This window comes from Nyctereutes procyonoides, unplaced genomic scaffold (assembly GCF_905146905.1).
Source record: "Nyctereutes procyonoides isolate TBG_1078 unplaced genomic scaffold, NYPRO_anot_genome, whole genome shotgun sequence".
In the NCBI taxonomy this organism is placed as follows: Eukaryota; Metazoa; Chordata; class Mammalia; order Carnivora; family Canidae; genus Nyctereutes; species Nyctereutes procyonoides.
In genome coordinates, this window is record NW_026575125.1 from 6397227 (window position 1) to 6424379 (window position 27153).

General features: G+C 54.9%; 1 protein-coding gene across 2 annotated transcripts in view; it reads left to right on the plus strand.

Moving 5' to 3' along the window:
* Positions 1-27153, plus strand: part of TBL1X (transducin beta like 1 X-linked) — a 216639-nt gene that overhangs the window by 166631 nt on the left and 22855 nt on the right. For both annotated transcript variants that reach the window (XM_055337501.1, XM_055337500.1), the window contains exons 5-6: positions 23569-23714; positions 25302-25560. In XM_055337501.1, the coding sequence (XP_055193476.1) occupies positions 23569-23714; positions 25302-25560 (405 nt within the window). The remainder of the gene's footprint in view (positions 1-23568; positions 23715-25301; positions 25561-27153) is intronic.

Genomic DNA, 27153 nt, shown 5'->3' on the forward strand with positions numbered 1-27153 from the left:
ACCTCTGCCGCCCGCATATGTGTCCCTGGGGGGCCCCAGCGAGCGATTTTCATGGGAAGTGCACAGTCTTTCTGCACATCTAGTAGATCATTGGGATCGGCCGTTGCCAGACATGGTGTGAGAGTGGTGAAATGTGTCCGACCTCAGCCCGTGAGTCTGGGGAGTACGTCGCGCGGCTCTGGTACCTCCCTCACCGGGAAGTCGGGGAGCTCCCCACCTGCAGCACAGATGCGGCCCTGCAGCCAGCTGACAGGCACCCAGAGCTGCTTGCTCCCCTGTGGACTTCCAGCCTGAATTCGAGGCTTCTTTCTTTTAAAATCCCTCTGCACAGAGACAGGATGAAGGCAAAATACAGTCAAAATGTTTGAAGAAATCACAGGCTGAGGTTCAGGATGAATAAATGATGTGAAAACCTTGTGCGTGGCCTGGGGAGAGGGCTCCGGGTGGGCTGGTCCCTGGGGCCCGGGCGATGGGGCTGGAGCACCGCTGGCCTCTTTGAATAAACAGCCAGCATCGCTGCCCCGGAAAGGCCGCACTTCCTTTTCTCGGGTTTGTTTACATCTGGCTCCTGTTTGTTGCTAAAGCTTCTGTAACCAGACAACTGAGGAGGGGTGTCGGGGGACAGGAGGACAGAGTTTCACCTCTGAGCATCTTTCATCCCTGAACTTCTGCCCTGTTTGTGGGAATCCTTGCATAGGGCCCCACCTGTCGCGGACAGACGGACCTTGTCAAGGAAGCTCTGCTTGAGCTTCCAGCTAAGGACCGTGTGAGCCCTGGACTGGACCGGAGGGCCCCACGAGGACGTGGTCACAAGCAGGCAGGGAAGAAATGCCAGGCATTCTTTTGGGGTCGTTTTCTATGTTTTCTCAAATCCTGAAGTTTCAGTTAAGCACCTAGTTATTGAGCACCCACCCAGGGCAAAGAGCATCGTCTCAGTCTGTCAGTGTCTCCCTTCTGGTTTTGCGGGGAAGGGAGGTACCGAGAAAATGTGTCCCTTGACCACGCCTCCCCTTCGGGCATCTCTGTTCTCTGCCCAGCTTGCTTAGAGCAAGTCATCGAAACGAAGCCCCGTGTTACCGCAGGTGACCCATTCCTCAATGCCTCCCAATCTGGCTTTCTCTACCAGAAGGTTCTCTGCTGCCAGGTGTTGTATAGCAGGCCCCATCCTTATGCGCTGTGTGGAAGAGGGGGCTGTGGAGCAGGGAGGGAGGACGTGGGCAGGGGATGGCCTCGCGTGAGGGAGACGCTGGTTCTCTGGTCCGTGCGCTCTTTGAAGCCTCTCTGACCAGGGCCAGCCCCACCAGGTCCCAGCTCACTGTCCCATGTGCAGGGACAGCAGGTTCCTGGACCCCTACCCAGGGGTTGCTGGTCCTGGCCAGCTGAGCTGGAGGCGAGCCTGCCTTCTGCGTGCTGAGCCAGCAGGTGCCGTTCCCAGCCGTCCTGTCCCAGCACCTTCTGTCGTCATCCCGCGTCGGTGCGTCGGTGAGGTTGCTGCATCCCCAGAGGAGGGTTTCTGTCCTCGAGAGCGGGGAGGCAGTGCGTTGAAGATGACCCGCTGCTGGGGGGACAATCCAGGTCGCCTGTCTTCAGACCTGGGAGAGAAGCTCAGAAACGGGCCGGCTTCATTCCTCCGCTCGCAGGCTGCAGAATTGAGGTCATCGCGGTTCGGGTCCGGCCTTCACCGGAAGCAAAGAGGCAGGTTCCACGCCCATAGGTGCATCCCGCCACCTGCCGGGAAGGGGCGATTCTCTCGTTGCCGTCGTTAGTTGGGAGAGGCGGGCGCCGGGCGTCCGAGCCCTGGGCAGGTGCCGTCGGTCGGTGGGCAGCGCTGGGGGCGCAGCGGGAACAGGCTGGGGTGCCCGGGCTGCCTTGGGCCCTGAGGGGTAGGGCTTTGTCGACGGTCCCCGCCGCTGCCGGGCCGTTGGTGGAGAAGCAGGTGGTGGCGGGCGCTCCCCGACCCAGGGCCGGGAGGAGCCGGGAGAAGCCCCGGGCATGGGTTCCAGGCCGCGCGGGCCTCCGCGAGCAGCTCCTGCAGATGCTGCCGAGCCGGGAGTTGTTTGCTCCGCTGGCGCGGAATGTGGTTGGAGGCGGACGCCCCTTCCCACGCTGTATGCAAAGTGGGAGAAATCACTGAGTCCCTGCAGCCGAAGCGTTTCCTCCGGGGCTTCATCGCACTCGGGACTGTAAAGGAGCGGTTTCCTCCCAGATCCGACCGGGGAGGGGTTTGGTGGACGCTGGCCTTGCTGGAGCGAGGGGCCCCCTACCCCGGGGGGAGCCGCCTGGGCTGGCCCGGGCCCTGGGGAAAGAGCTGAAATGCCTGGGTTTGGCAGGTTTGTGCCGAAGGTGAGAATCTGTGTTACCACGTGCTGTCCGCAAGGCTAGCTCCGTGGCTCAGGAGCGGAGACGGCCAGCGCCCCGCTTGCCTCCAGAGAGCAGAGGCGCGCTCAGTGTCTGGAGCCAGATCTCCCACGATCGTTAGGTGGTGCCCAGACTGGTTCCGTGGTCCCAGGCGGCAGTCCCGGAGAAGGCACATCTCCCCCTTCCTCGTGCGACGGGATTCGTTCTCCACCTCTCCCTCCCCCGTCATGTGTTGCATCTGTTTTTCAGTGAAGGGGTAATTTCCGTGCAGCAAAACTCACCCTTGGAAGACTACAGGCTTAGAGCTTTTGCCAAATGTATATCCAGTCCCGTAACCACCAGTGCCATCGAAACAGGAGAAAAGCCCATCACCCCAAAGAGTCCCCGGGCTGGGGAGAGAGACCTGTTGCCTGTCCACGTACTTCTGCCCTCGCAGAGCGTGGTGGCCGTGGCCTGGGACAGCGTGCAGCCCTCGGAGCCTGGCTGCTTTCGCTCAGCACCGTGCCTCTGAGGTCCATTCGTGCTGTTGGATGCGTCGGTCGCTGGTTCTTTGTTGCTAACTAATATTCCATTTTAAGAATGAGTAGCCGTTGGCTTGGGCATTCTCCCGTTGAGGAGCATTTGAGTTGTTCCCAGGTTTTGATGATGACAACTGCAGCTACTGAGAAACGTCTGCATACGGTGTGTTTTTGTCTGTGTGATCTGTGTGATCGTAGGCTTTCATTTCTCTTGGGTAGGAATCTAGGCGTGGGATCACTGGCTCGTGTAACTCGTGTGGGCTGAAGGTCATCGGAAGCCCCCGCATCCTTTTCAGGGTCAGTGGCAGCGAGGCACTCATAAACATCGGTGGTTCCGTAGATTTGATTGGAGTAGCAGTGTGGATTGGTGCCTGTCCGCAGGGCTTACTGGAAAGTAGGTAAAAGGACGTCAGCCCTGGCAGATACATCTGCAGGATCCCGATGAAGTTTTACACTTCCTCTTTGGGTTTAAAATTAGCCTTCCTGAACCTGTTCGGGGCCATGGTTTCCGCCAGTGAGTGACCAGATCGCCCAGATCTTTTTTTTTTTTTTTAAGATTTTATATATTTATTCATAGAGACACACACAGAGAGAGAGAGAGGCAGAGACACAGGCAATGGGAGAAGCAGACTCCATGCAGGGAGCCCGACATGGGACTTGATCCCGGGTCCCCGGGATCACGCCCTGAGCCAAAGGCAGGCGCTAAACCCCTGAGCCACCTGGGCTGCCCAGATCGCCCGGATCTAAGTGAGGGAGCATCCACAGCGTACGCCTTCTCCCTCCTCGGCAGTGCAGCTTCAGGCATGGAAATAGGCCACCGTGCAGCCTGGCCGGCCCGCCAGGAGACCCGACTGGGCGCGGGGCTGGACACGCGTCCCCCTGTGTGGGCTCCCGGGCACAAACACCAGTCCTGCACGCGGGGCCCCGAGACTCTGCTTGCGGCCGAGCTCAGGCACCTCAGGTGCTCGGGGGGCTCCCCACCTTGAGGTTTGTGACCCATGCCAACAGCCCGCAGAGGACAGACGGACGCTCCTAAAACTGCTCCACGATCGGTGGTGGTTCCGCTGGCGGAAAAGAAACAAAGGCGAGAAATTGTTTTGTCGGGTGCGGTGTGGGTATGTTACCAGGTTGTGCGGCCCCGAGGGCTGTCGTCCCAGACATTTCAGGTAATTAAAGGCGCTTATCGTTATGGTAGATGGTAAAAATTGATTTATCATATATCACAAATCAGCAGGATGATGAACTTCTTTCTTTATTGGGAACGGTTTCAAGTATGATGGACAACTCTTTCTACACAGAACTTCTGATTTGTTGTGGAGAGGCCGATTTATTATACATATTTATTGCCTCTATTAACATCACAAAACATGCATTATTCAGAGAGGAACATTGGCAGTTTCCTAAAATGAAAATCTACGTCTTAGACAGGTTCTGTTTTCCTAAAGAGCCTTATCCACACACGCGTTGACTAGCTACATAGAATTAGGCCTGTTTCCTTTGATTTATGTAATAAACACATAGTTCCAGATCACGTCTCCTCCTTGGATGGTTCTGGATTATCTGTCATCCAGGAGGATAGTGAAATATTACATATTCGGGCTTTCAAGGTTCACAGCAGGAGCTAGATGTCATTCCGCCTTCATCTCAGGGAGCTTCTAGGCCAGACAAATGGGAAAGATTTCCTTGCCAAGTGGCAAGCACCCCTTTGTTCCCTGCGATGCCCGTATGCGATGTCCACGTGGTTAGGACCTGAGAGGAGAGTGCGTAAGGCTTAGGCGGGATTTTGTCTGCACAGCGAGCTCTGGCACAAAGCTAAAGATTGTTCTGTTCTAAACACAGAGAGCTTTTACTTTCTGGAAAGATTACTGAGCAGTTTAAAAATCACGCATGTGTGCACGGCGACTTCCTGGGGCAGGTGGGGAAAGAGGCGCGTGTGGGTAAGAGAGTGTGCCTGGCTGTGCTGGGTGAGCTAGGGGAGGTCCCTGTTGGGTGCTGACGGGGTGGGTCTCCTCTTTGGGGAGGGTGCCCACAGCAACTTGCCCACTGTTTGCTCAGAAACATTAGATAGAGGGTACAGAAGGCCCCCAGAAACAACACCAGGTGACCTGGGGCCTGTAAAAGGGCACTTTTGAAAGCCAGCCCACCTAGATTCAAGAAGGTTTCCTTGGAAGGGGCGCCTGAGGGGCTCAGTCGGTGAAGCATCTGCCTTTGGCTCAGGTGGTGATCCCGGGTCCTGGGATCGAGCCCTGAATCGGGCTCCCTGCTCAGCGGGAAGTCAGCTTCCCTGTACCTCTCCCCTCCTCCTGCTCGCTCACTGTGTCTCAAGTAATTAAATAAAATGTTTTAAAAAAATAAATAGAAAGAAGGGTTCTTGGGCATTGTAGTTCATCAGTAGAAGACACTTCTCCGAGGCCCTGCCTCCTGAGCTGGGAGCTGTCAGTTATGTCAAAAGTCTGGCTTTTGCTTAATTTTTTTTCCTGTCTTCCTCTTCCTCTGGCTTCTTGCTTAATTTTTTTTTACTGTCTCTGCCTGCTTAAAGACAGCGAGCAGTTTGTATGGACGGTCACTCCTGTCCCTGTTCACCATCGCAGATTTGTGAGCAGCTGTAGCAGGAGGGGTGTTGGAGAACGTAATGGACAGGCGTGCTCCCCTTCCTGCAGAGATAAGCTGCTGCCTTGGGGGGTACAGTAGAATGTGCCTTCAGAAAATCACAGTGGAGACAAACCCCAGGGTCCACGGTGGATGAACAGATAAACAAAATATGCTGCATCCGTACAAGCAAATGTCATTCAGCCTTACAAAAGGAGGGACATTCAGACACAGGCTACTGCGTGGATGAACTTTGAGGGCCTGATGCTGAATGACATAAGCCAGACCCACAAGGCTCTGCTGACGTGAGGCACCTGGAGTCGTCAAGTTCACAGAGACGCAAAAGTAGAACAGAGGTTTCGGGGCTCAGAGGGCGGAATGAGGACTAGTGTTGAGTGGGGCAGAGTTTCTGTCTGGAAGATGAGAGCATGGTGGTGATGTTTGCACAACAGTGTGAATTACTTAATGCCACTGACCTGTGCACTTAGAAATGGCTAAAACGGTACATTCTGTGTTACGGGTGTTTCACCACAATAACTCGCAGTGTTAGAGGTAAGAAGTTTCATGTGTAGACTATTTCAGAGGAAGAAAAGAAAGCACCTGAATTCCACATGGATGTTATTATATTAAAGGACTTTTTTTAAGATTTTATTTATTTGTGTGAGAGAGAGAGCAAGAGAGCATGTGAGTAGGGTTGGGGGAGAGGCAGAGGGAGAAGAAGCAGAGTTCCCACTGAGCAGGAATCCTAACTCGGCTTGATCGCAGGACCCGGAGATCATGACCTGAGCCAAAGGCAAGACGCCCAACCTACTGAGCCACCCAGGTGTCTCTACATTCAAGGGCTTTTTAATAGAACTCTACAGCACTTGGGACAAGTCCTTGGCACACGCAGCGTCATTTGTAAGCTAGATTGCTGTCTGATAAAATCCAGTTATTTAAAAAATTAAACAGAAAACAGCAGCCTCATTTATAATAACAGTATATTGGAAACTTCCCAAATGTGCTTCACTGGATGATCGGCTCCGCAGACTGTAGTTGCATACCCTGGGGTCCCTCTCAGCATTAAAAAGGAATGAACTACAGATATGTGCCACAATGTGGATGAGTCTCCAGAGAAGTGTGCTGGCTAGCACAAGCCAGTATCAGAACACTACATACTGGATGGTCCCATTTGAACTGGAGATGAGAAGAATGTAGCCATGGCTGCTAGGGGTTGGGGTGGCTGTAACTACAAAGGCGTAGTTTGGGGAGTTCTTTTGTGCTGATGGAAAAGCTCTGTCTTGACTGTGGCGATGATCATGCCTATGGACATACAGAATAAAATTATACATGCTTAGATTAGCCGCATACGCGTGCGAGCAGACACAGACGCAGGTCAGAAGGTTTGCAGTCTAGCGACCAGTCAACGAGAAGTCATTGTCTTGGTTTTGATACTGTAGTACAGCAAGAGAAGATGCCCCTCGGAGGAAACTCTGGATGAAGCAAACACAGGACTCTACTATTTTTGTGGCTTTCTATGAGTCCATAATAATTTCCAAATTATAAAATAAAAAATAAACCAAAAAATGTAATTTTGCACATCTGTTATCTGCAGTTTTGCATGTGTGTGTGTGTGAGAGAGAGAGAGAGAGAGAGAGAGTGGTCAATAATACAAAGACAGTCAAGACATTTTAATTAAATGTTGCAGGTCATTAGCCATCCTGTGGGCCCGGGCTCTGATGGGATACTCTTTTGTATAATAGATTTGAGTAACGGCCATATTAATTTGAAAACGGATGGCCATACAAACCTTCTGAGCCTTCTGGAAGCAGAAGAATAATGAAAAATCATCTGAAGGTGAATAGCACTGGTCTCCTATCACTCAAATTTTTGCATCCTTGGGAGTTCAGCCAACGCGGGTGGACATCGTATACTGCGCCCACCTGCCCGGCTCCTCCTGGGGAATTATCACAGGAAAGAATTCTGCTTTCGACTGGGGCTGTAGACACTGGGCAGGCTGCATTTTTACTGGAGATAAAAGTCTATGCGTGGCTTCTTCCCCACTCCTTTTCAAGTGAGTCTTAAAGTGGTTTTGAAATAGCCCCCCTTATGGGGGCGCCTGGCTGGCTCCATCAGTGGAGTGTGCGGCTCTTGATCTTGGGGTTGTAAGTTCGAGTGGGTGTAGAGATTACTTCAAAATAAAATCCTTTAAAAAAGTAAAATGGGGAAGGGCAAGGAAAAAAAGGCCCCCTTACGATATTCAGCTCAAAGGATTCTATAACATGGATGTGGTCAGCCTCAGAGCGGTGGGCAGGTTTGAGGGTCTTATTCCATGGAGATACTCTGGCTGACTGCACATAATGCATTATCCAGAGGCTTCCAGCCTATTCATTACGGTCAGGGTTCTCAAGCACTCCGGACACTTGGAGCTGGGTCGTTCTTTGTCCTCTGGGGCTGCCTGGTATGATAGGATGTTGAGCAACAACCTGGCCTCCATCCGTTAAATGCCAACAACACTCCTCCTCCCCTGTGTTGTCGCAGCCAAAGATGTCTCTGGACTTTGCCAGATGTACCCTGGAGGGTGAAACCACCCCCAGTTGATAACCACTGATGCAGATCCTTTAGTACGGGATGTTTTTCCTCCACTGGTTTTTATTAGTAAATGGAGTATTAATGGGATTCTGTTTCTTCACACTTTATCTTCTTGGGCTACGTTTTGATTCCTTTTGCTGCAGAACTCAAATAGACTTTAACAATGAGCAAAATGCAGTCTTCATTTTTATTAAAATTTTCCAGGGTATTTTTCCCCTCTAGGAAGGCGGAAGTCTGCCAAAGCATTCACCAGCAGATAATAAAATAATTGGGAGTAGCAGACTTTCCATCTGATTTTTTTAAAAAAACAGATTTTTTTTCTTGGCTTCTAGCAAGGAGGTTAGATAATCAGGGACAGGGCGCTACTCTCAATATTTGTGAATAATTTTGTCGACAAAGGTGATTAAGCAGCTTTGCCCACCACCATTGGAGCCCCTGACAAATCACCCGGTAGGTTGCACCGTGTTTCCAAAGACCACTTCATGCCTTCTTATGCAAGACGCGTTTTCACAGATTGGGGAAATCATTTTAAAATGGTTCAGCTATCTTTTTTTTTTTTTTTTAATTTTTTATTTATTTATGATAGTCACAGAGAGAGAGAGAGAGAGAGGCAGTGACATAGGCAGAGGGAGAAGCAGGCTCCATGCACCGGGAGCCCGACGTGGGATTCGATCCGGGGTCTCCAGGATCACGCCCTGGGCCAAAGGCAGGCGCCAAACCGCTGCGCCACCCAGGGATCCCTTAAATTTTTTTTTTTTTTAATTTTTTATTAAATTTTTTTTTTTAATTTTTAATTTTTATTTTTTTAATTTTTTAAGGTTCAGCTATCTTAATTTAAACAAAAGTTCAGGGCTTATTGTTCAGCTGAGTCTCTAAAAATGTATTTTGACTGAACTGGCCCTTTTCCTGGCTAATGTGTGTCCCTGTTTAAAAAGCAGAGCTTTATGAAACAGTAAAGGCAAGCATTTCTCTGAGATATTGGTAGTCTTTGCTTTAGAAATAATAAAGGAAAGCATTACTTTCATCACATAATAAATAAGGAGGATCTGAATCATGTGTCCATATTACTACCGGGTAAAAAGAACCTTCGAAGTCCTGTGGAACAATAACAAGACACGCCTTCCTATCTCCCAACATAAGCAGCGTATTTGTGATGGGGTGTCAGGACCCCCCGGGAGCATCTTCAGATTCTGTGATTTGCTGAGAGAATTCACAGGACTTAGTAATGGTTATACTCACAGTTAATTACAGCAAAAAGATGTGGATCATAAGGGACAGCACACTTTGTGGTTCACAGTAGTGTGTGTTGTATATTCGGAAGTTGCTAAGGGAGTGAATCGTCGGTGTTCTCGCCGCACCAGGTACGTGTAACTCTGTGGGGTGATGGAGTCATAACTCACTGGATCCTGGTGATCATTTCACAACGTATGTGGCTATGAGAGCATCACGTCGTACACCTGAAACAGACGCGATGTCGTCGTATGCCACTCCTGCCTCCATAAAGCTGAGGGGAGAAAGAAGCAATGAACATCGGCGTGGACAGGTGTGCCGTCCCCATGGACGTACACGATGGCACCTCCTTCCCCCAGCAGCATGGACTGTCACACATGGCAAGTGTCCTAACCACCTGAGCTTTGGCATCCAGTGTTTCCATGGAGCATCCATCCTGTAGGCCCGCAGCATCCGCTCAGGGACACCGAAAACTTGAGAAGCTGTGTGGCTGCCACTGCCACAGTCCCAAAGTTTAAATCTGGGTTGTGGTTGCTTATTTCTCATCTGTGCATTTGTGTGTATGTTGTACTTCAATTATAAAATCAACAACAGGGCGCCTGGATAGCTCAGTCGGTTAAATGTCTGCCTTTAGCTCAGATCATGATCCTGGGGTTCTGGGATCGAGTCCCACATTGGGGCTCCCTTTTCAGCAGGGAGCCTGTTTCTCCCTTTGCCGCCCCCACCGCATGAATAAATAAAATCTTCAAACAAACAAACTGAAAACCGTTGGGGTGAGTAAGTAGCTGGAGAATGTGATACCCATGCCTTTCATTTAGAAAAGAATGAAACATTCCCCTCGCTGGCTTTGTGGCATCAATAATTCACACTCCTCCACTGAATAAGCATATCCGTGTTCCCTTTGCACAATACACGGTGTGGGGCGCCCATCCTCAGCTTACGCTCCGTGCACGCGAACGGCTTCCTTACACACCCTCTCGTGATGGTGCTCGTCGCACCCGAGCTCCTCTTCATTCAGGACGGGTGTAATGTTGTCCTGAGCTCTTGTTCTGGTTCGATTGTGATTCCGCTTAGAGTGACCGCATGGATCGTGAAGCTGCTCTTCCCCGTGTCCCGGGCGGTCCCATCCACCGCGGCCACCGCGGTTCCCGGGCAATTGCAGTTGTACGATCTTTCCTGAGTTTACTGTCCTAACCGGCGTGTGCGTAAACGCTAAGATTCACGACCGGCCATTCTCGCGCTTCCTGATCGGTTAGAGGGCGGAAAGCTTCGGAATGAAAACCGCGTCGTCCTTTATAAGTTGTTTAAAGATGGGTCTGGCTCGATCGGCCAAACCATTCCATCGGCATTAACATCAAGAAAACTTGCGATTGTGGGGAAGATGCCTCTGGCGTGGAGGCTTCCTGCTTCCACGGGTGGTGTCGGCGCCAAGGCCCCGATGGCGCAAGGTCCCCTTTGCAGCGAAGATGCCGCAGGCCCTTGCGAGGTGCCTGTCTCCCCGCGACTACAGGTGGGCCGCCCGCTCCCCGGGCCTGAAAAGCGGCCAGCGGTCGCGTATTATTTCGTGCCAACTTCCCGCCTCTCCCGTTCCTGCTTCCAGACGGATGAGCACGTCGTCTGGGCTGTCGGACGCGACCCTGTCCCTGCCCTCCCACGTGACCGTGTGTTTCTTCCCTGGTGCCTCTCCCTACCCGCTCCATAAATGCCACGGCCCCCGAGGACGTCCTTCTTTCCCCCCAGTGTCATGTCTGAGGTCAATTGGCTGCCTTCTCCCCCGGGCCGGGAGTCCGCCCCAGCCCCTCCGTCGACCTCCCAGCCCAGGGGCCGACCCCAGCCCCTCCGGTGCCTTCCAGACTGTTTTGGGTGCATAGCTCCTAGGCATTCCTTAATGGAAAATCCCACTTATGCAGCCCCAGTGGCTCAGCGGTTTAGCGCCGCCTGCAGCCCAGGGCGTGATCCTGGAGACCCCGGATCGAGTCCCACGTCGGGCTCCCTGCATGGAGCCTGCTTCTCCCTCTGCCTGTGTCTCTGCCTCTCTCTCTCTCTCTCTCTCTCTCTCTCTCTCTCTGTGTGTGTGTGTGTGTGTGTGTGTGTCTCTATGAATAAATAAATAATCTTAAAAAAAATCCCACTTCCTACCATTGCCATTTCCTGACTGACCCCTGACCACCCCCATCGAACAAACAACTTCACCTTTTCTGTAACCTTCCAGAGTATCTTTCCTCCTGCCTCCGTTTTCATTTTTCACCCACTGTCCACCAGCCAGGCACTCCTCAGATCTTGCCAGGGCTGTTCCCATTGTCACGGCTTTGCCATAGTCACGGAGCTAACATTTATTGAGCACTTACGGCTCAATGATGAATAAAACCATTAACCCATCGGAAGCAGATACAGCTGCATTTCCGTGTCCAGACGGGAAAGCCCAGGCCTGGAGTGGACATCGACCTGCTCAAGTCCCGTCGCTGGAAGCCCTAGAGCTAGGATTCAGAGCGGGCCACCGGGCTCCAGAATCCTCCTCTTTTATTTTATTTTAGTTTTTCAAAAGATTTTATTTGTTTATTCATGAGAGACACAGGCAGAGGGAGAAGCAGACTCCATGCAGGGAGCCCGATGTGGGACTCGATCCCAGGATCCCGGGATCACGTCCTGAGCCGAAGGCAGATGCTCAACCACTGAGCCACCCAGGTGTTTTGAATCTTCCTCTTTTAAACAATTCTTCTTGGTTCTGTTAAGTGTGATCATCGATTCACTTTCTGACCTGAAACTCTGCCTTCCTGGAATGGACCCCACTCAGCCCGGACCCTTTGTCATTTTTGTACGTTGCTGAATGTGGTCTGTTAATACAGTGTTTGATACGTTCGCGTTTATCTTACTGGGAGAAACTGGGGTGTCCTGTTCCTTTTTGAGTGTCCTTGTCAGTTGTGGATATCAGGCTTTGCTGGCCTCATCAAACAAGTTGACAGACCCAGAATTGCTTTCCTGGGGACCTTTTGGCCCTATTCCCGAGGCCAGATCTCTCCTCTGGATCCGGGTGGAAGGAACTTTCTTTCAAGTTTAGATACTTTTGTGTCTGTCGCAGCTCTTTGTGCCGTCTTTATAGGAGAAGCAACCTTTACACAGGATTTAGTGTGCAGGCCCCTGTGCAAGCCCCTTAGCGGAATGTGGGGCCCTCCCCCCATACCTGTAACCCAGAGTGTGTGCCCAGTGCATGTTCTTCACGTCTTTCGCCCTTGGCAAGTGTCTGTGGCCCTCCATGTCTCAGTGCGTGTTTCCCAGCCTCAGCTGTGTGTGTCCCATCTGTAGCATGTTGGGCACATTTGATTAAAATTGATGAGTATTTTTCATAAGTTGAAACAGTTCCTTAGATGTGCCAGGCAGTTGGATTTGCACGATATACACGAAAATAAATGACTTAGATACTAAGATGTTTGCCCTTGTGCTACCTCAACTGATTGGGGTACTGTCAGAGGGTGTGGGTGCCAACAGGGAGGCCTCCCCGTCCTGGGATAGAGCAGCCGTCGTGGTCTTCATGCCCTGGAATCTCCCGAGGGTTGTCCTTTGCGTGGTGGCACCGCGCTAGGTGCTAGGGTGGGAAGGGCAGACGAGAAGAGGGAGCCTTCCTCCTCCTCCTCGCCTAGGAGGGCCATCTGTCGGAGGCTGCTAAGTGTAACATCGCAAGTGTGTGTGGAGGGAGCTCGACCCCCTGACAGGGCACGGAGAGGAGGTGGCGTGGAGCTGGGTCTTGAGCTAGGATTTTTTTTTTTTTTTTTTTTGAGCTAGGATTTTTCAAGCAAGTCAAGGGACAGAACGTTGCGAGCCCAATCCAGAAGGTGGGTCGAGGAAGGCCCTGAGACTCGGCAGAGGGTTCAGGGAGAAGGAGCCACCTTGGTGAGAGGGACAACAAGAAAATACTGGGAGGTTGGGCATGCCACACGTTCGTGGCAGGTGGAAACACTTGAGCCCTGTGCATTTGGAAGCCGTGGATTCCTTTCGTTTGGTTTAACTGAACAAAATTTTGTATTTTATTTAAATTCAGTTAATTAACATATAATGTATTATTGGTTTCAGAGGTAGAGTTCAGTGATTCATCAGCTGCATGTAACACCCAGTGGTCATCACATCACCTGTCCTCACCCAGTGACCCCGTCCCCCCACCTCCCCTCCAGCAAACCTTGGTTTGTCTCCTGAGTTAAGAGTCTCTTAGGATTTCTCTCCCTCCCTGATGTTGTCTTACTATATTTTCCCTTTCTTCCCCTATGTTCATCTGTTCTGTTTCTTAAATCCTACATATGAGTGATATTCTTTTTGTATTTGTCTTTCTCTGATTGACTTATTTTGCTTCATCTGGTTCCATCCATGTCATGAAATCTTGCAAATGGCAAGATTTTACTCTTTGATGGCTGAGTAATATTCCATTGTGTGTCTGTCTATAACACATCTTCTTTTTCCAGTCATGTTGATTCCTTTTTAAAAGTAAACCCAGAGGTAGTGTGAGTAAAGGATGAGTGAACACGGGACAATCTACCCAAATGGTGGCTATTGAGACTACTTACCAAGTGGGGGACATACCTTCTGTTGTGTGAGGTAAAGAAGCGGGGTACAGAATTGTATGATCGCAAGAATTAACATAAAAACTAATTTGCACAGAGAAAGGGGCTGACAGCAGCCGTATCAGGTGTAGAACCAGAACCATGGGAGTTACTTTCTCCATCTTCCAAATCGCTTTCTCTGTTTTTCCCAAAGTCATAAGTTAGTTTTTAAGGTCTAAAAATTTTTAATGCCACTCTCCATTGTGAACCTCCCCGGCTTGGCCTCCAAGCTCCTACGGTTTGCAGATTTCTGAATGTCGAGTCCCCGGGGTTCAGACTGGCGGGGGCTCTGGTGCCAGCAGGTGGCACGTCTGCGCCTTGCGTTTCTGCACATCCTTCTGGAGGCTTCTGATGCTTCCCACCACAGAGCCCTGTGAACCCGGGCGGGACAGCGGCCTTCTTCTCCAGGCCGCCTCTCCCCGAGCCAGTTGTTGGCTCGGGAGGAAGTAGCGACGTTAGTGTATAACCTGACTAATGCCTTCCCCTCCTGGATGTTTCCCATGTTGAGAGGATATTAAAATCTTGGCAGGGCGCGCGGTCTGCAAAAGTCAGAGGCCCGCGCTGTACTCAGCCGCCACCCTTGGGGTCCGGGCCAGATGTTATAAGTGAAACCCTATTTTAACGAGGCCCTTCTGGTATTTCTTTTGGGCGCCATCCAAGACAGTTCCATTTTACACCAAAGCCCATGTTATGGCGGGTCATCTAGAACAGGTCTGCAGCCCATAAAGACATTCTCGCTGCATGCGGTTTTCTGTGGCAGGATGTCAGAGCAAAAGGAGAGAAAGTGAGGGCTGGGTCTTAAGGATTTTTTTTTTTAAGTCAAAAAACATCGTGAAGCTGATATGAACACGTGCAGCGATTGAGACTGCAAAATCGGAAGGAATTCTCGACATAGTTTTATGCTTTTCACCATGGGTAATAGGAGAGTTTACGTATAAGAATTGCTTCTTGGGCAGAAAACGTAACGCTCCGGTGAGACTCATCCATCACTTCCGAAAAGGGGAAGTGAACCGACAGCAAATGAGCTTCCAGAGATGAGGGTATGTGATTTTTACTCTCTCGCCTTTTGTGTTGAGGGCTTCCAGCTCCATGTGCATGTGTCTGGTTTTTCTGCCCCAGCTCCCACGTCCTCACCCTTGGCCTCCCTCCCATCTGTATTTTTTTTTAAGATTTTATTTATTTATTCATGATAGACATAGAAAGAGAGGGAGAGGCAGAGACACGGGCAGAGGGAGAAGCAGGCTCCATGCAGGGAGCCCGACGCAGGACTCAATCCCAGGTCTCCAGGATCAGGCCCTGGGCCAAAGGCAGGCGCCAAACCGCTGAGCCACCCAGGGATCCCCCCATCTGTATTTTGATCAGCGCCCGCCCCCCCTTCAGTCACCCCGATCCCGCACTGAGAGGACGGCGGGCAGGGTGCCAGGCAGCTGCGCTCCTGGTGCGCCCCTTTGCGAGCCGGGACCCGCGGACCCGCCGTGAGTGGGGATGTTACAGGCATGTCCGGATTCGGAGATACCAAGGAGGTGCGACACGGTCAGCTGGCAGCGCACGGTCCTGTTTCACGGTGACTTGTAAGATCCGTGCTCTGGAGCCCGCGAGGTCGGATGGGCGTGCGGTCGTTTCCGTTCCGTTGCTAGCAAGCTCCGGTCCCGTGTGGCAGGGCCCCGGCCCCGGGAGTCGGGGGGATCCATCCCTCTCCGGGGCGGGAGCCTCTCCTGCTGTGCGGACACTCGGGCACCCCTGAGACTTCCGGTCGTCTGGGTTTGGTGGGACACCGCGGTCATCTGGGCGGGCGGCGGGTGGCCCGTGTGGACAGACCCACCTCGCGCCCGGGAAGGGGCCGTGGGCGCGGTGGCCGCCGGCTGGGCTGAACGTGTAGTGCGGATGGCGCGGGGATGGCGCGGAGATGGCGAGATGGCCCGCTGCCTCTTTCTCACAAGGCACCATTCGGAATGAGTAGAGGTTTCTTTTTTTCTTTTTCTTTTTCTTTTCTTTTTTTCTTTTTTTAAAGATTTTATTTATTTACTCATGAGAGAGGGAGAGAGAGAGAGAGAGAGACACAGGCGCAGGGGGAGAAGCAGGCTCCATGCAGGAGCCCGATGTGGGACTCGATCCCGGGTCCCCAGGATCACACCCTGGGCTGCAGGCAGCGCTGAACCCCTAGGCCACCCGGGCTGCCCAGAGTGGAGGTTTCTGAGCGGCTTCCAGGGTTCCACGGTGTGTGGTTAAGGAAGCAGACTCGGGACCCACACGGCCACCTCCTCGCCGTGTGCCCTTGGGGGAGTCACTGAACTACTATGTCACTCAGTTTCCCCGTCAGTAACATGGAGGTCGTAAGCCTAACTCCTAGGTTGTTGCCACCTCTGAGCTACTGCGTGAAAAGGGCTAATCCACATAATAAGCACTGAAGAGCATTACCTTTATTATGATTCTCAAATACTATAATCATCTTATTTATTTATTTATTATTATTTATTTATTTATTTTTTAAATAAAGATTTTATTTATTTACCCACGAGAGAGAGAGAGAGGCAGAGAGAGAGAGGCAGAGGGGGAAGCAGGCTTCAGGCAGGGAGCCAGACGTGAGGCTCGATCCCGGGTCTCCAGGATCACACCGCGGGCTGAAGGCGGCGCTAAACCGCTGTGCCACCTGGGCTGCCCCATAATCGTTTTTAAATCCAGGTATACACACGGCCATACAGACATCCTCTTCGGGGCTCTCTGAACCGTTGCTTGAATGGCAGGCAGAGGTGTTTAAAGACTGTTCTCCTTCTCTCACGCTTGTGCTAACCCTTAATTCCCGTCTCCTCCAGCCGTCTTACTCTGAAAGCAACAAGGACTCAGTTTTGTTCAGTGTCTCCTCGCCCCTCCTTTCCATCAGCCTGAGTGGGTTCTCTTAGCCTTCCTTGAGTTTTCTTGATGCACGTCCATCTGGAGCTGTGGCCCCGACCCCGGGGAGGCTGCTCTGCCTGTTAGGAAGGGAATCCGGAAGGGCTTCCTCCCTTCTAGAAGGTTCCACCTTCCCAGAAGTCAGGAGGTGCAGACGAATGGAGGCCGCTGCCCAGTGACTGGGTAACTGGTTGACTGGTGACCTTGGACCAGCAGGAGGGCAGCCCCTCCCTCCTGCCAGGACAGGCGAGGCTTCTGTGGAGCACAGAGGCCTGGCCACACCCATGACCACTGAGCAGGTGTCAGTGGTGGTGACAGGGGTTCAGGAGCTGGCTGCTGGAACTGGGCCCAGTTCTGGCTTTGTTACCCAGAGCCTCCCATGCGCTGCAGGCTGTGGGGCACGGGCCTGGCCTCCAGCCGTTAGATGCTGTAGCGCCCCTCCATGCACGCACGTGCACGTGCACACACAAACACATACCCACACACCCGACACACCCACACACCCCCAAACACATATACACACACTCCTGGGCAGCCAAACACATGCCATACCTACACACACCCTGGGGCAGGCACACAAACACACACACTCCGCATACATCTACACATACACCCCACACACACCCCTGGTGGAACCAAACATACCCACACCTACACACCCACACATACCCACACCAACACCCCCACCGCACACACCCCAGCAGCCCCCCCGCATACACACTCACACTCCCTGCAGACACAGCCCTCCCCCGGGGCAGCCAAAACCGTTTGTGGCCGTTGCCCACGTGTGTCCCTGGGGGCCGGAGTCGTCTGCCCTTGGGAACCATGAACCGCCGTTCTAGAGCGAGCCCAGAATGAGCAGAGTCACTGTGCAGGGACGCAGGAGGTGGGTTCAAGCTTTGGTCACAGAGGCAGCGGTTTCCCCCATGTCAGGGTGACTTCCGGGCCAGGCTTAGCTGGGGAGGTGTCGGGGGTGCGGGGGCCTGGCCCGGCTGCAGGCTCTCGAGAACGCCAGACCCGTCGAGGCGGGTCAGCCACGTGGCCGGGAGGGCTTCGTGTTAGGGCGCGTGGTGTCCGTAGATCGGTGGGCCGCTGCCCGGCACAGAGGATGCTCTCCCTCGCCATCCCCGCCCCGTCACCCCCACGTTGCCAGGTGTCGCGGAGGAGCGTCTCGTGCCTCTGGGCCGCCGTAGCAAAGTCGCACACGCCGAGTGGCAGAGAAGCAGCAGACGCGTTGAGTTCTCAGTCCCAGTGAAACTTCATTCGCGGCTCCACGCGGCGGGCCAGACTTGGCCGGGGCCCTCTCTCTGCCCCCGCCTGATCCAGACGGTTAGGATTCGGCACGCCCCTTGGCCTTGGGTGGCTGTCTACAGCCAAGCATGCACGTTCGTTAAATATTTAATGAAGAGCCTGCTCTTGAAGAGGCCTCAAATTGGGGCCCTTGGCATTTGTTTCAGCTGAAGATGCAAAACCACCCTCACCGCTGCCCGGGTAGGTATTACACGTCTGCTTTTCTCTGCCAGGTAAGCAGTACCTTTTAAGGGCCAGAGAGTGACCATTTAGCAGGTTTTGCTGGTGCATCGGGCCGCCATTAGCTGGACAGAATGGTTCGGTGTTCGACTAACTCAGGTGGTTTGTGAAGCCGTTTGTGAAAGAGGTACGGTCTGGCGGTGCGGTAATTGCAAGGAACGGAAACCACGTACTTGGTTTTAAATCTATTTTTATTGCCTAGTTGGGTGAGACAAATGCATGTGCACGCTCTTTTCCTCCCTCGTGAGGAAAACAGAAAGGACTTTACCCTTGGAGGTCTTGCCACACTTTGTAGAAAATGTAGCGCTTATTTTAAACCTTTCCCGGTTTGTCACGTTTCTCACGGTTACACCCTTTTTCTCCTCCTTGGAAACACTCTCACCTCATCTGGTTGTTCCTCGCTACCGTGTGTTTGGTGAATTCTCTGACCAAGCGCATATGGACGGTGTCTTGGTCCTGCTCTTCACTGGCAACTGTCCACCCGTTGTGTTTATAAATCAAGCGGAAATGTGAGTCGACTATAGATAGTGTCCTCTGGGGGGTTCGGTTTCTCTAGGTTACCGGTGATCGGCCATGGCACGGTCAATTAGGCAGTATCTGGAGACGCTGTGCGTCGTCATGACCCAGAGGAGTTGCCAGCAGCATCCAGGGGGCCAGGGGTGCTGGTCAGCGTCCTACAACACCCAGGATGGTGCTCCCCACAACAAGGAATGAGCTGGCCTCACTGTCCGTCATGCCACAGCTTGAGAGATTCAGCAGGGATACCTCTTACTAAGTAGGGGGCAGGCCTGCTGGCTTCGGTCACGACCCCAGACTGGCTGAACGTTGGACACCAGGGACGCTAATGCGTTGCCCCCACACAGAGCTTTCCTTGAGGTACCACTGAGCTCTCTCTTCTCCCTCTTAACAACTTCCCCATCTGCCATTGGGCCAGTCCTGACTGTTTCCATCTCTGTCGTTGACATAATGAGCTTTATTCCTACTGCTGTCCCCTTGGGAGGAAGAAGAGCTGCAGGAAAGCTGAGGAGGCACTCATTAGCCTCGGAGTCCAGTTGGGAGGAGTGGGGCGCTGGTGGTGGAGGCTGGGCCAGTCCCGGCGGAGCAGCATCCTGCCTGGAGGTGTCAGTCTCCCCAGATGGCGCCTTATGCAACACGTTGGCGCACGGCAGGGCTCCAAGAACCAGGGCCTAGGAGAAAGGGCTCAAGCAGGCCTTGCATACGTGGTCAGTGGGCCTCCCCCCGTTCCACGATGAATGCACGTCGGGTCTACAAAATATCCGAGTGACCGTTTCGTCCGGTGTCATCACTGCACAAACGAGGATACGTCAAGAAGGAATGTCTCCACTGGTCCGTGGTCTTCTATACATTCAAAAATGTGTGCAGGCCTGCTGCTCTCACATCTGGTTCTCCCATTAGCTCCTTGAGGTACTTTTTATCGCCACACCGTAGAAAAGGAAACGGGGGCCCAGCCAAATGAAGTGAGTTGGCCCAGGCACTCATTGGGGGATCAAGGACGGACCCAGTGGTCCAGATTGTTCCTGACATTCTCTGCACCTGGCCCTTCTGCTTGCCTCGATGAAATCAGGTTGGCCAGAAGCCACGAGGAAAGTCTTCAAAACAAATGGATTTAAAAAAATCATTGAGGGATGCCTGGGTGGCTCAGCGGCTGAGCATCTGCTCCAGCTCAGGGCATGATTCCAGGTCTGGGGATCGAGTCCCGCATCGGGCTCCCCACGGGAGCCTGCTTCTCCCTCTCTCTGCCTCTCTCTGTGTCTCTCATGAATAAACAAGCAAATAAGTCTTTAAAAAACAAAAAAGCCATTGATTCAGAGGCCACTCGTGGATTCACCCGGAGAAACGCGCCTCACGGAAGTTCATAAGCAAATAGGAGACTGTCTCTGCAATGCAAGGGAACATGGCCAGGTGCGTTTCTGAAGAGCCCAGCCTTCCGGGCATGGTTTTCTGTTCCCTCCAGGAGAGGACACGAGTTGTCACCACCGACGCTCAAGGTCCTGGCACTCCGTGCACCTCTTCGCTAGTCCTCGTTTTGCTTCGGTGGGGCCGGGCCTGCGGTGCCTCTCTCGGCCCCCGTGCCCCGTGGCTGCCTGGCCGCGCTCGGGGGGCTTCCTCGGGCCTCGGGGGCCAAACCAGGGCGCCCCTGTACCCCCCCGGACATCGTGGAGCGTTGGGTCAGAGGTGGGCTTACCCCTCGTCCCCTGCAGGCTGCGCTGCCCCCACAGGGCCGCCGGTGCCACCCCAGGACGGAAGGATCTAGGGCGGGTGCCGTGGGTGCTGCGGGCGCCGTGGGTGCCACGGGTGCTGCGGGCGCCGCGGGCAGGGCGAGAAGGCGGGTGCTGCAGTCCCGGAGCCTGCAGTGGCAAGCGTGCCGGTCACGTGCGCCACCCCCGGGCCACCTGTGGCCTTGGCCGCTACCCGCCTGCGCGCCGGCCCCCCTGCCTGAGGCAGCAGCGTGCTCAGGGTCCGCCGTCGCATGGCCGGACGCCACGGGAGAGCGTGAGGGAGGGAGGGCATCGGCCGTGCTGGTCTCCCCCAAGTTGTTACGCTGGACTCCCAGCCCCGGTGATGGCATCGGGAGGGGGCGCCTGGGGGTGCTCCGGGTGAGGACCGCCGTCCGGGAACCAGAAACCGGCCCTCACCGGACCTCAGTGTGTACCGAGATCTGGGACTCGGGCCTCCGGAACCGCGAGACGAGGTGTCTGTCTGTCTGTACGTCCCCACCTACCGCTGAGCCCCGAGGCTTGACCTCCCTGCACGCCGTCCCCGCGTCACGGACCGGACCCTCCTTGCCGGGACCCTTGCGGGCAGCGCAGCCTGGCGGGCTGGGAGTGGGGTGCCGCACCCCGGGTGGCAAAGCACAGGGCTCAGGGAGGCCCGAGCGGGTGCTGGCAGGTGCCTGCGGTGTGCATCAGCCCTGCGTGGGGTGGGCCCGCCGCGCGCTTTCTAGAGAGAGCAGGAGACCCAGTGTCCGGCCCTGTTAGCCGCTCAAGACACTGACGGAGAAGGGGGGGGCCCCGCGAGTGGGGCCAACGGCCAGGAAGAGTTCAGGGTTCTTCACAGGCCGAGATCACTGTGGCCCCGAGTGCAAGGCGAAGGTTCCAGGCAGGGGGGAGTCGGGCCCCGACCTACGTGGTCCCGCTCCATCCTCTGACCTGGGCCTTGCCTCCTCTGCACCTTCCCTACACCTGGCCTGTAAAAGCATGGAGATAAGGCGTCTGGCATGGCACAGGCCCAGGGGGTGGTCACTGGTTAACTGGGGGTGCTGGTTCTGTGGTGGCCCGAGGGGTGGGGGAAGGGTAGGAGACGGGAGGCAAGGGAAGGGCAGAGGGGAGGCCCTTGTAAAGTGCCCTTGCTGCTGGCCTTGGGAGAGTGGAGGGGGTGGGGGGCAGTAGGGGCCTCGGGGGCCTCTGGGGACTGGTCTTGGGTGGCTCACGTAGGCAGGGCGGTTACATAAGGAGGTTGGAAGCCTCTATGCGGCCGATTGTAACAGTAACGGTTGCTGACACAGGACTCGAGGAAATAAGTAAAGCACACGTTTTATATATTCCTCATAATCGGGCACTGGGGGACGCGCGGCCGGGTTGGGGAGCAGCAGACAGTAGGCAGAAAAGGAGAGGACAGTGCGACACAACGGCCTTTCCTGGAGGAACAGTCCCATCTGCTGGGCACTGCGTTTATTGCAACGGCTGGTCATATTTTGCTCAAGGGAGGCGGGGAGCCGATGATGTGGAATCTGATGGAAACTGGGGCCTGGGCGATGCCCATCAGTCTGGCTTCTGAAGGCGGTATGCTAGCGGTGTGGGTGGCCTCGCAGGCCGACAGTGGGGACACCCCGCAGCCCTGCGCAGCCCACCAGCATGTAGGATGAGTCAGTGGTGATGGGACGTGCTCGTGGAGGAGATCCCCTGGGAGCAGGATTCTGGGGACACCTCCACCCCCCTTGCAAGGGAACGGGTGGACAGAGCTGAGGACAAACTACAGCAAGGGGATAGCCCTGAGACCAGTCAAATGGGTCCAGTGTTGTGGGACCGACAGCGTGTAGCCGCACGCACTGTTGCCGTGGGTGGTGGGTGGGGTGTCCTGCAGGGCAGCTAGTGGGTTCGCCCCCACAACTCGTGCTTGCCTTCTGTCTGCCTGACGGTCGGACCGCGTAGACAGTGCAGGAGTTCAGAGCCACGTGCTGGGAGTGCCCCTGGCCCCACGCCACCTGCAGCCCGGAGCTGAGCACAGGGGGCTCTGTTATCCCTAAGGCCTGCACCCCCCAAGGATTCCCAGCTCCCGGACACCCCTGGCCGCCCCAGACCGAGGTGGCTGACGGTACCCCAGCAGACAGAGCCCCCCCCCTGCAGAGAAGGCCTGCGGCAGCTGGGAATTCCAGCCGCAACGTGTCCCCTGACTCTTGGAGGAAGGGCCACTCCCGGTACCCGATGGGTCCCCACGTGGGTCCCCGCACCCTGCCCTGCCTGCTGCCTCCCTTTCTTGGTTACATGCAGTAACCATCCTGACGAGGGTTGTGACCAGCATCTCACAGCCAAGGCGGAAGTGCCAATTACTCGATAAAGTGACTCAAGCCACCCAGTCAGTCCAGAATGTTCTCGTTTTCCTCGGATGCTTGATCGTGTGGTGGCTCGGCGCCCCCTGCTGCGAGCGCTCAGAGCCCAGCCACAGGAAGGGGCCCCTTGTGCGCCCAGCGGGGCCCGGGGTGCGGGGTGAAAGGAGTGGTGGGCACGCGGGAGGGAGCCCAGAGCTGCCCCTCGGGCAGCAGAAACATTTAGCGGGGGGCTCCCGGGGGGTCAGGCGATGGCTCAAGGCATGATCTGGTGTCCTGGGGCCGAGCGCCGCGCCGCGGGGAGTCTGCTTCTCCCTCCGCCTCTGCTCTTGCTTGTGCGCCTCCCCCCCACCCCCCATCAAATAGATAAATTAAGTATCAAAGTATCCAAAAAATTGAGTATCAGAAAGAAAAGGAAACATTGAGGCAGGGCCGACCGTGCTGTGTTTTGCTGTTTAAAACAGGGAACCCGCTCCGCCTCTAAAGCCGTGCGTCCGTCCCCTGCGCGCAGGTCTCGCCCTGCCGTGGCCTCTGTCTCCGGGCCCGTTCCCTCCGCTTCACCCCACACCTGTAGGTGGGCGTCCCACAGCCACGGCTGCACCCCCGCCCCGCCCCACCCCGGCTAATTAGGAGCATTTGTACCACCTTTGGGTCTCAGTGGCCGCGCCTCCCGCCACCCTTCTCTTCAGGCCTCACGACCCCGTTTGCCCCGTGTCTCCCGCTGCAGGTTTTTCCCACTCGGCGTTCACGTTCGGTATTGAGAGCCACATCAGCCAGTCCAACATCAATGGGACGCTAGTGCCGCCGGCGGCCCTCATCTCCATCCTGCAGAAGGGACTGCAGTATGTGGAGGCCGAGATCAGCATCAACGAGGTACGTGCGCTCGGGGCGCGGGCGGCGGCCTGGTCCCCGCCGGCCAGGACAGCGGGGCCCGAAGCGCTCGGGCCGAGCGCTCGCAGGCCGCGGCCCCGGACGCCCGCTCCGTTCCTCCTGCTGCGGCAAGCCTGTCGTGCTCCGCTTTCTCTTTCGCCTCTACAGACTTCGAAAGTAACAGATCCTGTAGCGTGTCCCCTGTGTTCCTCCAGCAGTTCCCATTACCCCATCTTTGCAAACACCCGAATTTCCACCCGCCCTGTGCACATTGTTCCCTGATGGTGGCCGTTGCCTCCTTCCTCCTGTTAGACTGGGTGCCCGGAGGCCGTGTTCCCCAGCCCCTTGAGGCCCCATCGGGTCTCTTTTCCCCACAAAACAGTCCAGCGTGGGGATGGGAGCGCGTGACCCTCAGGCCCCCGCCAGCGCCCACATCGTGTGACCCTGCGCTTCCATTTCCCCGTCCCGTGTCCACCTCTTCAACCTGTCGAGAAGCCCTCATGGCTCCTCGTGCTCAGGTCCAAATTCCAACACGTCTCGAGGTGAGTGGGACGTCTCATTTGTGACCTTCGTTTGCAGTCATTGAAAAGTGGGGTGACATGCTTTAGAGTCTAAACTAGGAGGCGTCCTCACTACCCTGGGCCGTTACTGCCTCTGGCTGAGTAGTGGTCCGTTTGAGGCGTGAACAGCTGAAGGAAGGTGACACCCGTATCACCCCACTTGGTCAACAGCCATGGCCAGAACCGCAGCATGAAGGTGGCTGATGAGGTGACCAGCTATTTGTTGACACATTTTGGGGGGGTTTCTTATCGTTTCTGTGTTTTCAAATACGATACCGTATCGTGGCCCCAAGTCAGCTGGGTCACGTTTCAGGTAGATGGTGTCCCGCTGAGACTCATGCCATCCGATTTTTCCTAATCTCTGAGGTAATTCCAGTTCAGAACGTGCAAACACATGGTTGCACATCCTGCAGCCTCAACCCAGAAGCACTGATTTTTCGTGTGACTCTTCTATTTGGAGTGGTCTCTAAGGAAAGCACTTCCTCCCTCGTTTTTAAGTGTGTGGAAATTTTGTCATTGCCGATAGAAGCCAGAGAATCACAAGAAGTTGGCTAAAATACGCGTGGGAACTAAACAGTGCTGCCGGCAGTGTCTCATGATATTTAGTGTGCACCCTGGGCCAAAACGGCAGCAGCTGCATGTTTTATTAAGTGGGCTGGACAGGTGCAGGGGCCCCAAAGCCTGAAGGTGCCGGAATCTCTCACTGGGTCTTGAGGTTTCCGGGAGCTACCTCTCCCCCACGAGAGTGAAGCTGTTCACAGACGTCCCACACTGACCGTAGCATCAGGGCAGGAGGGCCCCAGCCCTGGCACTCGGCACATGGGGGCCAGATGAGTGTTCGGTGGGGCGTCCTGTGTACCCGGGGGTGTTGAGCCCCGTCCCCGGTCCCCCAGGCCATGTGTCGTCCCCTCCACTCCGTGCCCACGCTGGATCGCCGGGCATCGCTCCGGGCGCCCAGGCCTGCCAGTCCCCCCCCCCCGTGGCACCTGCTGCCACCGGGGCTGACAGCGGCCCCCGGCTCTCTCCCCAGGATGGCACGGTGTTTGACGGCCGCCCCATAGAGTCCCTGTCCCTGATCGACGCTGTGATGCCCGACGTGGTGCAGACACGGCAGCAGGCCTTCCGGGAGAAGCTCGCGCAGCAGCAGCAGGCCAGTGCGGCGGCGGCGGCGGCGGCAGCGGCGGCGGCGACAGCGGCCCCGGCAGCCCCGGCGGCTGTTGCCCAGCAGCACCCACCAAAGAACGGGGAGGCCGCGGTGAATGGGGAGGAGAACGGAGCACACGCAATAAGTACGTGCGGGGCTCGGGGCTGGTGAGCTTCCGGCGCCTCCTGTCCGGGCTGCGGGGGGTGGAGAGCTCCCCGAGCATCGCCCGCCGTCCGTGTCCAGGCTCTGCTGGTGGGCACAGTGGGCGTGGAGAGCCTCGCGCACCTTGCATCGAGACCCTGGGCAGGGCGGCCTTTCCGCGCCGACACGTCCTGCTACGCAGAGAACTCCTCTAACAGCCAGATGTACGTGTGATTCTTGTCCGACGGCAGAGGGTTTTGTTGGCGGAGGCCCTGGTCCCTCGCACGGCCTTCTGTGCCGAGCCGGTGGGGCCAGCACCCGGGGTAACCGGCAAGCTCAGGGTTAGGGTGACGGCCCCGGGCCCCAGACCCCAGACGGCAGGCATGGCCTGACGCGGTCTTCTCAAAATGCTGGGCTCTCCATCTCTGGCAGGTGATTGTCCTTAAGGACGAGGCCGATCAGAGAACCTGAATTTCTACCCAGAGAACCTGGCTCCACTCTGACCCGTGGCTTATAAACTCAAAGACGGTGTCAGGGTCTGAGCTCAAAGCATGCTCGTGTATACATGTATCATGCGTGGTGTGCATGCGCGTGCGTGCGCAGGGCTTGCTGACGTGCGGCTCGCTGGCCAGATTCTCAGATGAGGCTGCAGCTTGCAGCCAAGCCCTGTGGCAGGTTGTCATCCACGGGCACAGGGTGACAAACTCTCTTCAGCTTGAGGATCAGATCCAACAGCAAATGGAAAATCCACATGGTCTGTGATGCAGATTCCATAGAGGAGGGGGACTTGCAGGCCGAGAGTCTAGCTTATGCACGAAAGACTTCTCACCTGGAGCCTCCATAGTCACTGTTGATAACATCCCAAGTGATGGGGCGGGAAAACCAGAAGAAAATCTGTGGCTTGTGCCAGAGTTGGTTTGTCGGCTGTCCACCCACCAAGGTGGGATACAAACCTCAAGTTCTCAAAAATGAAGCAGGAAGAAACTAAGTGTCATTGTTTTCTTAGTCTTCCATCACAGAAACGAATTTGTAATTGGCGAGCTTCAAGAAACCTGTATGTTTGCTGGGATGGAAATTTTGCGGACTTTTAAATTGAACGGATTTCTTTTAAATCTTAGGACAATCTAATGGGGGAGAGGAAAAAATCTTAATGGGTGCGACTGACACCTGAGTGGCTCAGTCAGTTTGGTGTCCGACTCTTGATCTCAGTTCAGGTTTTGTTTTCAGTGTTGTGAGTTCAAGCCCTGTGTTGGGGTCAATGCTGGGCACAGAGACTACTTAAAAAGAAAAAAAAAAAGAGAGAGAAAGAAAAAGAAAAAATCTAACGCAACATAGCTGCATAGAGACACTTACACGCCTTAAAGCACACTGGCCACTCACACAGCCTTCATTTCATGGGTACCTGTGGGTTACCTGTCACATCGCAGGGAGCACACCCGAGGGCTCACTCCTCCCTCCTCCCTGGCACATCATCCTGCGGCTTCTCCTTTTACTTTGTTTCTGGTGCCATCTACAGCTTGTGATCATCTTGCTGCAATTTGGGTTGAGGCCAGACTATGGTATCTGAAGTGATATTTCATTCTGACCTTCAAGAATC